This window comes from Taudactylus pleione, unplaced genomic scaffold (genome assembly GCF_031769625.1).
Source record: "Taudactylus pleione unplaced genomic scaffold, aTauple2 ptg000109l, whole genome shotgun sequence".
Taxonomy (NCBI): domain Eukaryota; kingdom Metazoa; phylum Chordata; class Amphibia; order Anura; family Myobatrachidae; genus Taudactylus; species Taudactylus pleione.
The window spans coordinates 6,539,233-6,554,815 of record NW_028284511.1 but is presented as its reverse complement, the minus strand read 5'-3'; the positions used below and the strand labels follow the sequence as shown (position 1 = coordinate 6,554,815).

General features: G+C 44.2%; 1 protein-coding gene across 2 annotated transcripts in view; it reads right to left on the bottom strand.

The window, feature by feature from the left end:
* Nucleotides 1–801: 801 nt before the first annotated feature.
* Nucleotides 802–15,583, bottom strand: part of CHID1 (chitinase domain containing 1) — a 580,147-nt gene continuing 565,365 nt past the window's right edge. For both annotated transcript variants that reach the window (XM_088471050.1, XM_088471051.1), the window contains exons 12-13: nt 15,418–15,460; nt 802–1,787 (exon numbers count right to left, since the gene is read on the bottom strand). In XM_088471050.1, the coding sequence (XP_088327176.1) occupies nt 1,689–1,787; nt 15,418–15,460 (142 nt within the window). In that variant the 3' untranslated portion in view covers nt 802–1,688. The remainder of the gene's footprint in view (nt 1,788–15,417; nt 15,461–15,583) is intronic.

The following is a 15,583-nucleotide window of genomic DNA, read 5'->3' as shown; positions in this document are numbered from 1 at the left end:
ACAAGCTAGCCTGAAGAGGTGAGTTTTCAGGGAGCGCTTGAAGGTTTGGAGACCAGAGGAAAGTCTTATTGTGTGTGGGAGAGCATTTCACAGAGTGGGTGCAGCCTGAAAAAAAGTCCTGTAACCGTGAATGGGAACAAGTAATGTGTGTGGATGAGAGACAAAGATCTTGTGCAGAGCGGAGAGGTCGGGTTGGGAGATATTTTGAGATAAGACGAGATATATTTTGGTGTTATTCAGTTAATATCTTTATATGTAAGTAAAAGTATTGTATATTGAATACAGTAGAAAACTGGTAACCAATGGAAGATCAATCAAAATGGATTGTAGCGGCAAGAGTCTGCATTTGGGAAGACCAGTAAGAAGACTATTGCAATAGTCAATACGGGAAATAATGAGTGAATGGATTAGAGTTTTTGCAGTGTCTTGTGTAAGATATGGTAAAATTTTGTATATGTTTTTTAGATGTAATTTTGAGACAGATTGAATGTGGTAAACAAAGGACAGTTCATAGTCAAAGATGACACATAGGCAGCGAGCTTGTGGGGTGGGGTTGATTGTCGAGTTATCAACAGTGATAGAGATATCAGGTTGGTATCTACATGTAAAATGGATACTTCAGAATAAATACTGTAGTATTTCTACAGTACTAACATTTTTCATTTCAGCAGAAGGTAGCAATCCACGATTCTACACTCCAAAAATTTACCTTCTGCACCCCTGGAAGTTGTGTGATACAGTAATGCTGTATGTATTAGACTGCAATAAACACAAAACACTAAACTGTGCTTTTTCTTTTTATGGTTCAGATTTAAAGAAAAACAAAACAAAAAAAACACATCTCCAATACGGATCAGCTTTGTTTCTCTGTTGTCTAGGTAAAACAGAATACAGTTTAAGCCAAAGTTGCAGCATTCACAAATTTGAAAAGAAAATCTATTTAAGAGCATTTATTTATATAATTATTTGCACGTGTGTGTCGTACGTCTGTATTTTCTCTTCCACTATTAATGTCCCGATATCTGTCCAATCACGGCAGAAAGCAGGATAGGTCAAGGTGAGACTAGTGCACAACTGTAAATGAGGATAGCTTGTAAAGAACAGTCACTGGTATAACGGACAGTTAATGGTCCAGCGCATTAACTTACCAGTCTCCAACCAGCGAACATACCAAGGCAGTGCTGGGATTAATTACACTGACATGCTTTCCTCAAGCTTCTGTAAAAGCCTAAATTATTAATATCCTAGTATGATCTCTACCCTACTGGTATGACTAACGGTATTCTGTAACAGACAGATGGAGACAAGGGGAAATAGTCTACTAAAATAGATATATCGATTTCTTTTAGAAACAAATAGCTAAATAAATGTATTTTGAATTCTTATTTCTGGAGGCTCCTGCAATCTTAACTCTTTCAGTGGAAATTAACTAAGGTCATTTAAAAAGAGAATGAAAAAGAGAACAAAAAGTTAAACAAAAGAGCCACGGAAATCTAGTTTTGAAGAACCCATCTTATAAATTGGACATAAAAAGTTACCCAAGTAACAATTTGCCAGATAATGAGCTTCCAGCTTCCAGGGGAGATCGCCGGTCTGTTCTCGTTTTACTAAACAGCTGATTGCTGTTCCTTTTATTGAACACTTCTGTTTATAGAAGTACCGCAGGCTTGTAACCCGACCTGGTGGAATCATAGAAGGTCATAAAAATAGTCCAAGCCTTGTCCCAGCTCCCAGATGGATATTCCTGTGCCCAGCTCCTCTGCGAGGTCCAGCCGCACCTGTATTGACTGGTGGATGAAGATGTTAGACCACATGTGAGACATGATTGAAGCTTCCAGCACCAGAGAAAGGCAGCAGCAATAATTCACAAGGATATACGAGCAGAGAGCTGTATTCCCGTATTTGATTTGAAAAGAACTTTCTTTTTTCTTTGAGGACAAGATTATAGAGCAAAAATAAATTGCTCGATCAGAAGACACAAGTATAAAATATGAAGCTTTCACAGCAGTATAAATTGCAATTACTGGGAACTCCACTACACTGAGAGTCAGCAGGGGTTATTTACTGAGCAAAGCACAGCTCTATATTTATATATATATACTAGTAATTAAACAGTGTACATATTTGTATGTGTTAAAGCGCTGACATTGTTATAGATTCTGCTGTGCTAGTGCTATACACATACCACATGGACACACAAGTTGGCTGCATGAACCTGCCATGTAACAGTCACCCACGCAGACAGAGATACTGATGGCGGACCTCCAGCAGCACCTGTGTTACTGCTTTTATAGCGCAGACTAATAAACACCCAAATAAAATAAAAGATTATAAAACAGACAGCGTATAAGGGTTCTTTATAATGATCAAATAATTCTGACTCCCCAGTAATTGAAGACAAACTACCAGTGAAATTGTTACTTCATAATACCTATTAAATATTAAAAACGCAAACATCCATTAATCATACTTAATAAAAACAATGTATATAAATACAGAGTCACCAAAATAACAAGAGTCACCAATATGTTCCCAGTCAGAATCACATCAATTAGTAGACATTATGTACTTTAATGTAAGGAGCCCAATACATTTACCTGTAAGAGTAGTAATATAAAGTATCCAGGACAGTTGGCAGGCTAACTAGCCAAGTCTTCCATGATAAGGGCCTGAATAATCACAAAACATGAAGAATAATGTGCAGCGGTCTGGCACACGCTTGGCAAAATCATACAGCATACGTGTAAGTGACAGCAAGCAGTGACAGGTGCCTGCAGCCAGTTAGCTAACTCACTTTGCTTTTATGCCAATTGCAGGCATCTTACACAATATAGGGATATAGGGCCTGATTCAGACCCACTCGCGAGCGGCTGTCCGCTCGCAAGTGGGTCGATGGTCTGCACTGAGCATGCGCACGACGGAGGGAGCTCCGTCGTGCGCATGCGCCAGACACGACGAGCGAAGGACTTTCCTTCGCTCGTTGTGTCCGATCAAAGGGGGCGTGCTGTCAATGTTGATTGACAGCACGCCCCCTTTGGTGGGCGTGCCGGGGGCGTGCCTCCCTGACGGGGGCGTTCCCACGGGAACGCCTCCCGTCAGAAGCCGGCCCACTGACATCACTAGTGATGTCAGTGGGAGTGATTTTGGCTCTGATAGAGCCAAAATCACTCCGGAGCTTGCGGTTGAAAACCTCAACCGCAGGCTCCGGCTCGCAATTTCGATGGTCGCGATGGTCACGACCATCGCGGCCATCAAAATGCACGCTCGTATAGCCTGTGGGTGGTGACCCACAGCTATACGAGCGTCCAGGAGGACGCTCCATGAAAATGGAGCCCGGCCCTCATGCAGAGCGTGCGCTCTGCTCAGAGCGTACGGCTCTGAATGAGGGCCATGGGTCTCTATCATAATAATAAAAAATATATTGCATCAGGCATAGGCAAATGCAGGGGGGGTTTCCGTCTGCCTGGAAACCCCCCTCCCCAGCCCACACCATTACCACAATAGAAATAGTAATATAATAGAATTCTACTAGTGCTGTATGTTCTTGGAATGTTGCCCACATCTAAAATAAAAGCATTCAGCTCAGGCAGGATGGACCTACTGCCGCATCTAATGGCTTACTGTGATCACTGGTCCTTTATATGCTGGAATCATGACACACAATACACTTTGTATGAAACATATTAAAGCTGGATAAGTGCTAATTATGCCCTCTTCATTGACTGGCCACACTCACTCTAAAATCAAGCATTTGGAAACCCCCCTGTGGAAATCCTGCATTTGCCACTGTCAGGGGTATATGATACACCCTTTGGGAAAACTACATCCATTGAAACTACCCAGAGTGCCAACCGACCAGCTCCCAAAGTAAGTTCTTCTTTGATTTTATCGGTGGACATAAGATCCAGGCATTATAACTTACTCCTAATAATTTAGGAGTGCCGGCATGATCATTTAAGCCTCTCAGGACTTTCATGGTTTCATCTATTGATCCTTTAATGTTCCCATACCAGTTGCACTTACAGTCTTCACTTTCTTGTTCTATGTTTAGGTCTCATTTCCTTTATTCCTGTTTTTATTGTGCAAAATAGGATGGTTTTTGTGGCATGATTGGAGACTGCACTCAGGTGGAGCTAAATTTATAAAATGAATTTGAGAAAAACCAATGGGGATCTATATGTGTATATTGTAAAAGTCTCTGGTATGAGAAAAAACGCATTGATCTGGTCTAATTGACTATTTGTAACGGTCACTTACATGTATGCTGTACATAGGTCAACTTTGCCAAACATGGTCTGGTCCGCTGCAAATCATTTTTGAAGGTTAGCAATTATTCAGATCTTTAACAATGATTACTCAACGGCATGGAAGTAAATTCATACCAAGAGCACGGAGATGAGATAGTTGTTTGGTGTCCCCCTCCCCTCTGCTAGTATTCACTACCAACAACCTAGTCCCAACAGCACTCATACACACTTCCCTAAACCACATTCACTACCAACATCTCAGCAGCACCCAGTCACACACTCTCACGCTCCCCATCAGATTAATTTTCAACACCTCAGCAGAACCCAGACACACTCTCCTCTCCCTGCATTCACTGCCAACACCCCTGCAGCACCCAGACACACACTCTATTCCCTTCATTCACTGCCAACAACCCAGAAGAACCCACACTCCCTCCCCTCCTGCAGTTATTTATTACCAGTTATTTATACAGCGCACAAATATTACGCAGCACTTTACAGAGAATATTTGTCCATTCACATCAGTCCCTGCCCCAGTAGAGCTTACAATCTATATTCGCTACCACATGCTCACATACACGCTAGGGTTCATTTCTGTTGGGACCCAATTAAACTACTGTACCAGTATATTTTTGGAGTGTGGGAGGAAACCCACGCAAACACAGGGAGAATATGAAAACTCCACACAGTAAGAGCCGTAGTGGGAACTGCCAACACCCTAGCAGAACCAAGAAACACTCTCCCCATGTATTCACCGCCGATAACCCACAATCCCTCCCTCCTGCATTCACTGCCAACACCCTAGCAGCACCCAGACACAAACTCTCTCTTGTGCATTAACTGCCAACAACCCAGAAGAACCCACACTCTCTCCCCCCTGCATTCACTGCCAACACTCCATCAGCACCCAGACACACACTCTCCCTGCATTTGCTACCCACACCCCAGCAGCACTCAGACACTCTCCCCACCCCTACCTTTGCAGCACCCAGACATATACACTCTGCCCTCCAGCATTTACTACCAACATCCCAGCAGCAGCACCTAGACACACAATCTCCTCCCCTCCACATTTGCTTCCATCACACCAGCAGCACCCAGACATACATTATCCTCTCCTACACATTCATTTCTAACACACTAGCAGCACCCAGACACACATTCCTCCCCCAATTAATTACTAACACCCAAGCAACAAACACTATCTGTTGCTGATCAGGGTCTTCCGTTATTGCTATTTGCTGCTCCTACAGCAACAGTAGAGGCAGCAGGCCCTACGTGTGTCAGGGGGAAGAACCAACAAAGGAGAAGGGGCCATGCACTCCAGCCTCTTGTATGTACAGCCATGGACAAAAGTTTTGAGAATGACACAAGTATTGGTTTTCACAAAGTTTGCTGCTTCAGTGTTTTCAGACCTTTTTTGTGAGATTTTACTATGGTATACTAATGTAAAATTACAAGCATTTCATAAGTGTCAAAGGATTTTATTGACAACTACATTAAGTTTATGCAAAGAGTCAATATTTGCAGTGTTGACCCTACTTTTTCAAGACCTCTGCAATACGCCCTGGCATCCTGTAAATCAACTTCTGGGCCACATACTGACTGATGGCTGCCCATTCTTGCCTAATCAATGCTTGGAGTTTATCAGAATTTGTGGGCTTTTGTTTCTCCACCCGCCTCTTGAGAATTGACCACAAGTTCTCAATGGGATTAAGGTCTGGGGAGTTTCCTGGCCAAGGACTCAAAATTTCGATGTTTTGTTCCCCGAGCCACTTAGTTATCACTTTTAGTTTATGGCAAGGTGCTCCATCATGCTGGAAAAGGCATTGTTTGTCACCAAACTGTTCTTGGATGGTTGGGAGAAGTTGCTCTTGAAGGGTCAACACTGCAAATATTGACTCTTTGCATAAACTTAATGTAATTGTCAATAAAATCCTTTGACACTTATGAATTGCTTGTAATTTTATTTCAGTATACCATAGTAACATCTGTCAAAAAGGTCTAAAAACACTGAAGCAGCAAACTTTGTGAAAACCAATACTTGTGTCCTTCTCAAAACCTTTGGCCATGGCTGCACATTGGTGTGGTTTTCTTGCTGGAGATCCATCCCTGGACTTGGACTGGACTCCGTGTTGGGGCTCTGGGGCACATAAAGCAGTAGCTGGAGCAATGGAGGTCAGTGTGCCCCCTTCAGGGCTGGCAGCTATCTTTCATTGTCTTCTGTATTTCTGCTCCTGCTCACTGGCAATATGAATGGAGCTGCACCTTCTGTTCTCCAAGAGAGGATCTGTTTTGGATCCTGAAAGACTACTGCCTGCTCCAGACACTCTGTATTACTACGCTTACAAATGGATATATTTGGCTCCTTATAGTGAAGCACATCCTTTAATAGATGCGTTTCGGACTATGAACATATTGGTGACAATTATATTTCTGTGTCACACTTGTCCTCTAGGACACAGGTTCTCAAACACAGTCCTCGGGACCCCAAACGGTGCATGGTCTCCTGACAGAATCACAAGTGAAATTAGCTGCACCTGTGGATCTTTTAAAATGTGTCAGTGAGTAATAAACACACCTGTTCATCTGCTGGGTGACCTGAAAAACGTGACCTGTGTGGGGTCCTGAGGACCGAGTTTGAGAACCACTGCCCTAGGATTATTTAATGGGCATTACAATTGAAGTTATAACTTCACTGGTAGTTTCTCTTCTGTTTATGTGGAGTCAGCATTATTTGAGGTTTAATTTATAAAAAATCCTCATAGCGTTGTCACTTTTCTAATATTAATTTTAGTTTGTTTTAGGATTGTTTATCCATTGGGACAGTTACTTATATTTTACTATAATGATAAATAATGTAACAATGTTTGTGCACTAGTAATAGGGTAGTTTTCCTAGACGTGAATATACTACACTATGAGCGCACTCTTGTCTTTTTGTCCCTGGTGCTGATCCAATTTGGGATAGGAGGAAGCAGCTGCCTGATTTCCCATACAATTTGGGGCTAATGAAAGATTTGTTTGGACTTTATAGTCTGGGATCTATTGTCCCATTATCTGTGTCACGGCCAGGGTTTCTCGGCATGGTGGTCGTCGGGTATTACCTGTGAGGTCACTATGGCAGGGGGTGTCTGGCGGTGGTGCTGGTGTTTGGCGAGGGGCATTGGCTGTGCGTGTTTCTGTGCGGGCACATTGTCACTCAGGGCTGGTAGGGCCTGGCGGTGTTTCCGTTCCATTTGGCATGGGGGCTGCCATCTTGCCTTCTGACCATGTGATTTAACTGCCCAATCTTGGTGAGTCATGTGCTCCCTTCAGCCAGTTATAGCGCGGCATGGGGTATTTAGGAAGGTTCAGAGCCTTCCTTCATTGCCAGTGCAATGTGTATCTCAGCCTAGCTGAGAGGGAGTTCTCTGTGCTCACCTCTTGTTACCTGTGAAAACGCTACCTGCCAGCCTGCTTGTCAGCTCCAAAAACCCGCTGGACTATCCTGCATCCTCCACTACCTTTTCCCCTGCCTGAGTGCTTGAGCCTGCTGACACCCTGCACCTTGCCTCCATTTCACTCCCAACTGGACTCATCACCTCTGCCTGTGTTTTTTCAGCTCACTAACCTGCATACTGGACTGTTCTTATCTGCCACTATTTGGACATTCTCCAATTATCCTCACTACAGTTTTTAAGTGCACTTTAGTGCTAAACCTGGACTTTTGCTTTTCCCATTCCCATGTCTGCTAAATCACTCATTAAAGATTCTACCTTTTTATTTAAATCCGCTTCTGTATCTGTTCCTGTCACCACCCCGGGTCCACAACTAAACCAGAACATTACAGTTTGCACTGGCCTCATGGATCCGGCCACGGAACAGGAGTCTGGAGTGGATTTATTCCGATGCATTTCTGGTCGTCTAGAAAACCTGGAAACTATGCAGCATCAAATGGCTCAATATCTGCAAGAGATGTCTAAGCGACAGGATAATTTACAAACTTCCTTATCCACCGCTGGAGTACCAGCAACTACACCTGCTTCAGCGTATGGGAATACAGGAGGCAGGTTGCCTCCCCGCTTACATCTACCTATGCCAAGCAAGTTTGACGGCAATCCTAAACTCTGTCGCGGATTCCTAAATCAGTGTAATATACACTTCACTCTACAGCCTGATAACTTTTTAACTGCAAAAACCAAAGTGGCTTACATCGTCTCTCTACGGTCAGGCCCGGCCTTGGATTGGGCTTCACCACTCTGGGAGCGTTCAGTTCCGTTACTGGATAACTACGCAGGCTTTGTGTCATCATTTAGGAGGATTTTTGATGAACCTGGACGTACTGTATCAGCTTCGTCTAGCATCATGACACTGAGACAAGGAATCCGTCCCGTCAGCCAATATGCCGTGCAGTTTCAAATTTTGGCATCAGGACTCAAATGGAATGAGGAAGCCCTCACCTCAGCCTTTTGGCATGGCCTGTCAGATCGACTAAAAGATGACCTGGTCACCCGGGAGCTTCCTACTAACTTAAACAACATGATTTCACTTTGTAATAAAATTGACCTGCGCTTCAGAGAACGTCAGGCTGAAAAGCACAGAACTGACCGGCAAAGGTCACTCACCCCTTCCTTTCCTACCCGTCCTATTCCTTCCCCTACAGATGAAGAGCCAATGCAGGTGAATCATACCCACCTCTCCAAAGAGGAACGTCTGAGAAGATTACAAAAAACCCTCTGTCTGTACTGCAGAGAGTCAGGTCACCTGGTAGTCTCTTGCCCGTGTAAACCGGGAAATGCCAAATCCTAACTGACCCCGAGGACATCAAGTTAGGAGTTATGAGCCCATCCTCAAATACTAAAGATTTTAAAATTACTTTAGCTTTAGATCTCAAACCTAAACCTGTCTTTATTACTGCTCTTCTTGACTCTGGAGCAGCCGGAAATTTCATGACTTCCAGCTTGATTGGCAAATTACATATTCCGTATACTCCTCTCAATCAAGCTATTTGCTTGACTTCTGTAGATGGACGTCCTCTAACTAATGTAATAGTCACCAATGAGACTCAACGAGTTCTAGTCCGAATCGGAGCACTTCATTCTGAGTCTTTAAGGTTCTTAGTGATACCAGAGGCTTCTCAAGAAATCATCCTAGGTCTACCCTGGTTACGCCACTGGTGTTCCATGCAGATTCTTTCGTGGGGTTCAGACTGTCAGAAATCCTGTCTTCCCAAAATATGACCTGTAAGGAAGACAGCTCCATTAATATCACCTGCCATTCCTAAGGAATACCAGATGTTCGCTGATGTGTTTTCTGAGCAACAAGCAAATGTCTTACCTCCCCACAGAGAATGGGATTGTCGGATCAATCTAATACCTGACAAGATACCTCCTCGTGGTCGTACCTATCCGTTATCCTTGCCTGAGACGCAAGCCATGTCCGAATACATCCGGGACAACCTGGCAAAGGGTTTTATTTGACCTTCCACCTCACCTGCTGGAGCTGGGGGGTTTTTCGTTGGCAAGAAGGATGGTGGCCTTAGACCTTGTATAGATTACCGTGGTCTCAATGACATAACAGTAAAGAATCGTTATCCACTTCCCCTGATTACATAGAAGTTTGACAGGGTCAAGGACTCCATCATATTTTCAAAGCTTGATCTAAGAGGGGCTTATAATCTCGTCCGTATTCGGGCTGGCGATGAATGGAAGACCGCCTTTAATACCAGGGATGCACATTTCGAATACTTGGTGATGCCCTTTGGATTATGTAACGCTCCTGCTGTTTTTCAGAGTTTTGTTAATGAGATTTTTCGGGACCTGTTATACATCTCAGTTGTTGTCTACCTGGGCGATATACTAATTTTTTCGTCTTCTGTAGTGGAACATCATGAACATGTGAAGGAAGTTTTAACTCGTCTGAGAAAGAATCACCTTTACTGCAAGTTGGAGAAATGTGTCTTCAGTGTACCCAGTGTGCCTTTCCTTGGCTATGTCATCTCTGGCTCCAGTCTGCAAATGGATCCCAAGAAGGTTCAGGTGATTTTGGATTGGACCCGACCTCAGACTTTGAAACCATCCAGAGATTGTTAGGGTTCGCCAACTACTACAGACACTTCATCAAGGGATTCTCGTCATTACTGGCTCCCATTACAGCCCTGACCCGTAAAGGTGCCAATCCTTCCCTATGGTCACCTGAAGCAGAATCTGCCATCCAGTTCCTAAAACAAGCCTTCATTTCTGCTCCAGTCCTTCAACAGCCAGATCTGGATAGGCCTTTCCTATTGGAAGTGGACGCGTCATTGGAAGCTGTGGGAGCAGTCCTATCCCAGCGTTACGAGGACAATCGAGATCATCCCTGTGGGTTTTTCTCCAAGAAATTCTCGACTACTGAAAGAAATTACGCCATAGGCGAACAAGAACTCCTGGCAGTGAAGTTGGCATTAAAAGAATGGAGATATCTGCTGGAAGGAGCAAAGTTTCCATTCACTGTGTTTACTGACCATAAAAATCTTCTTTTCCTCAAGAATCTTCAATGTGTAAGTCCTCGTCTGGCCCGATGGGCAATATTTTTTGCCAGGTTCCAGTTCACTCTGACCTTCCGGTCTGGGTTACTCAATCAAAAGGCAGATGCTCTATCTAGATCCCTCCTCTGTGACGACAAACTAGAGAATCAACACAATACCCCTATCTTGAAGTCAAGAGTGTTCGCCACCTTACAGGTCCAGCCGCCTACTGGGAAATTGTTTGTGGCCCCGGAGTTAAGGAAGCAGCTCCTCACTTGGGCACATTCCTCTCGCTTCGCAGGGCATTCTGGCACCCGGAAGACCTTGGAGTTTTTAAAGAGAAACTATTGGTGGCCATCCATGAAAACGGACGTATTAGAATTAATTTCTTCATGCTCCTCCTGTGCCCAGCATCAATCTTCTCGACAGGCCCCGGCTGGTGAATTGTTGCCACTACCCACTCCATCACGTCCATGGACGCATCTCTCCATGGACTTCATCACAGATCTGCCAAACTCACAAGGGTTCACTACTATCTGGGTCGTAGTAGACCGATTCTCAAAGATGGTCCATTACATGCCCCTAAAGAAGCTGCCTACTTCCCCTGACTTGGCTCACCTGTTCGTTCAACACATATTCTGTCTCCATGGTCTTCCTGTTGAGATAGTCTCTAACCGTGGTGGTCAGTTTACTGCAAAGTTTTGGAGAGCCTTATGTTCTGTTCTTCAGGTGAAATTAAATTTTTCCACGGCTTACCACCCGCAAAGCAATGGATCTACTGAGAGGGTTAATCAAGACCTAGAGACCTTCCTGAGGATTTTTAGGACACCGTCTCAAGATAATTGGGCTGCTTTACTGCCATGGGCTGAGTTCGCACATAATGCCTCCTATCACTATTCAACAAATCAAACTCCATTTCAGATCGTTTACGGTCTTCACCCCCGTGTTCCGGAATATCAAAGCCTGCCTGTCTTAGATGTCCCAACCGTAGAAGATACGGTGCGGGATTTTGCTGCCATCTGGACTCAGGTGCGTGCTGACTTGGTGAAGGCATCCTCCCGTTATAAAATCCAGGCCGATAAAAAGCGTAGCAAGGTACCACGCATGCAAGTTGGAGACCAAGTCTGGCTGTCCACCCGGAACCTTCGTCTTCGAGTACCATCTATGAAGTTTGCCCCATGCTTATCGGTCCCTTCACCATCATTGAAGTCATTAATCCCGTGGCTTATCACCTACAGTTGTCCCCATATCTGAAAATTCCCAATTCCTTTCACATTTCCTTACTCAAACCCCTGGTGCTGAACAAATTCCACAGAGTTCTGCCTGCTTCTCCCCAAGTCCAGACGGAAAGAGGAGTCGAATTTGAGGTCTCCCAGGTCCTGGATTCCCATCTTCGCAGAGGTCGTTTGCAATACCTGCTGGATTGGAGGGGTTACGGTCCAGAGGAGCGCTGTTGGACCGATGCCCGAGACGTCCATGCTCCTGCACTCATCAGGAAGTTCCATTCTGCTCATCCAGAGAAGCCTGGTGAGTGTCCTGAGGCCACCCAAAAGGGGGGGTACTGTCACGGCCAGGGTTTCTCGGCATCTCGGCATGGTGGTCGTCAGGTATTACCTGTGAGGTCACTATGGCGGGGGGAGCCTGGCGGTGGCGCTGGTGTTTGGCGAGGGGCATTGGCTGCGCGTGTTTCTGTGCAGGCACATTGTCACTCAGGGCTGGTAGGGCCTGGCGGTGTTTCCGTTCCGTTTGACATGGGCGTCGCCATCTTGCCTTCTGACAATGTGAATCAACTGTCCAATCTTGGTGAGTCATGTGCTCCCTTCAGCCAGTTATAGCGCGGCATGGGGTATTTAGGAAGGTTCAGAGCCTTCCTTCATTGCCAGTGCAACGTGTATCTCAGCCTAGCTGAGAGGGAGTTCTCTGTGCTCACCTCTTGTTACCTGTGAAAACGCTACCTGCCAGCCTGCTTGTCAGCTCCAAAACCCGCTGGACTATCCTGCATCCTCCACTACCTTTTCCCCTGCCTGAGTGCCTGAGCCTGCTGACACCCTGCGCCTTGCCTCCATTTCACTCCCAGCTGGACTCATCACCTCTGCCAGTGTTTTTTCAGCTCACTAACCTGCATATTGGACTGTTCTTATCTGCCACTATTTGGACATTCTCCAATTATCCTCACTACAGTTTTCAAGTGCACTTTAGTGCTAAACCTGGACTTTTGCTTTTGCCATTCCCATGTCTGCTAAATCACTCATTAAAGATTCTACCTTTTTATTTAAATCCGCTTCTGTATCTGCTCCTGTCACCACCCCGGGTCCACAACTAAACCAGAACATTACATTCTGGTGTTCATAGATGGAATACGACATGCACAAATTTGTGTTATATTAGTTCTTTGATATTTAATGAATACCTCAAATAAGATATTTATGTTTGCTTGTTAAATGTTACACAGAACTGATTGACACGGTTGGGTACAAGTGATTGTGATAAAGCTCAGGTGCCGGGTAGGTGTAAGAATGCAGGAACAGCTGTGAGAGCTGACGGTACGGGGCTGGTGCTGAGAAGGATGTGCGCCAGTTTGTGTAGAGTATCTTACTCTGTGCAAGTTACAAAACAAGCACACACAAATGCGGCTACACAGAGTCTGACATAGGTTGGGTGCAGCGACCTTTATGACTGAATATGTGGAATGGGGTGTGCAGGGCAAGGTCACAGGAATGCGAGCCATGGGGTATCTCCTTTTAAGTTTGACATAGAAATAGTTGAGACTGTAGTTTTTCCATAACCCTATGTAAGTGAAATCATGACTTCATGGGGGTAGGTATTTAGGTACTTTTGCTGGTTTTAGCAATACAAATAATTAACCCTTCATCATTCAGATTCAGGTCTTATGAATCCATATTTCCTTGACACAGGGCACATTGGCTGGAATGAGGGTCATGTGCACCTGAATGTAAGCATACATACTCCTTTTGGGAGGTGTATCCTTTGTACCTAGTATATATAGGTCAGGTGTAAGCGCACAGTGATAATGACTTGTAGTAATACAGGTGCATATGATAGAGTCGGAGGGGCGTGCGTATCTCCAGATACATATAGCTCTGCATATGCAGAAAAATACACCATTGTTTCATGCAGCTTACTTTGGACTAATGCATGTCTGATTCAGAGCCGTAACGCAGGCTGTGAGCGCCCTTTGCACACAATGTCCTGACATCGCGCATAAGGGGGCGGAGCCGCCAGCAACTGATGCAGTGTCTAGACTCTAGAGCAGGGGTCTTCAAACTTGGCCCTCCAGATGCTGTGGAACTACACATCCCAGCATGCACTGCACATAGTGTTAGCATGCTGTTATATCAAAAAGGTGGAAGTGCATGCTGGGATGTGTAGTTCCACAGCAGCTGGAGGGCCAAGTTTGAAGATCCCTGCTCTAGAGTGTCTTCAAGGCGCTGGGTAGCAGTTATGGCCCTGCTCTGATTTATCTTCAACTCTGCATCTGACAGTAAGGGCCTGAATCCGTCAGCAGAATGAGAAATTGCAGTAATCCGTCGCAAATGTATAGGCCCCTTAAGCTAAACATTAAGTACTTTGTAATACAGATAAATGCCTTGTCTGGCATGGGAAATGCATATGTATATCTGTATGGAGGGTGGAGATGATAGTTTGTTGAACAAGAACATTATACAAAAGGATAACTGAGTCAACAGCAGATATCAGATCACACCTTATCTGTCCGGCAGCTATGGACTGCAATATACTGTACTGTATCGCCATCTGTATACTGTACTGTATCTCCATCTATATACTGTAATGTGTCTCCATCTATATATTGTACTGTATCTAAATCTATATACTGTACTGTGTCTCCACCTATATACTGTACTGTTACCAACTACAATATATACTATACTGTATCTCCATCTATATACTGTACTGTGTCTCCATATCTATATACTGTACTGTATCTCCATCTATATACTGTACTGTCTCCACCTATATACTGTACTGTTACCATCTATATACTGTACTGTATCTCCATCTATATACTGTACTGTTCTCCATCTATATACTGTGCTGTATCTCCATCTATATACTGGACTGTATCTCCACCTATATACTGTACTGTATCTCCATCTATATACTGTACTGTGTCTCCACCTATATACTGTACTGTGTCACATCTATATACTATATTGTATCTCCATCTATATACTGTGCTGTATTGCCATCTATATACTGTGCTGTGTCTCCACCTATATACTGTACTGTGTCACATCTATATACTATACTGTATCTCCATCTATATACTGTGCTGTATTACCATCTATATACTGTGCTGTATCTCCATCTATATACTGGACTGTATCTCCATCTATATACTGTACTGTGTCTCCACCTATATACTGTACTGTGTCACATCTATACTATACAGTATCTCCATCTATATACTGTGCTGTATTGCCATCTATATACTGTACTGTGTCTCCACCTATATACTGTACTGTGTCACATCTATATACTATACTGTATCTCCATCTATATACTGTGCTGTATTACCATCTATATACTGTGCTGTATCTCCATCTATATACTGGACTGTATCTCCATATACAGTATATACTGTGCTGTATCTCCATGTATATACTGTACTGTATCTCCATATATATACTGTACTATATCTCACCTTCAACGTTGGGTAGAACACTGCGTGTTTTCCGCCTTTATTCCTGTAGAAAGAGAACATCTTATAAAAGTGAACTGAGTGACGCAGAGACGGTGCCTAGAACTAGAAAGGCACAAGTTACAGCTGGGTTTGGTTAAACTTTAACACAGCAACCAGACCTCTGTAC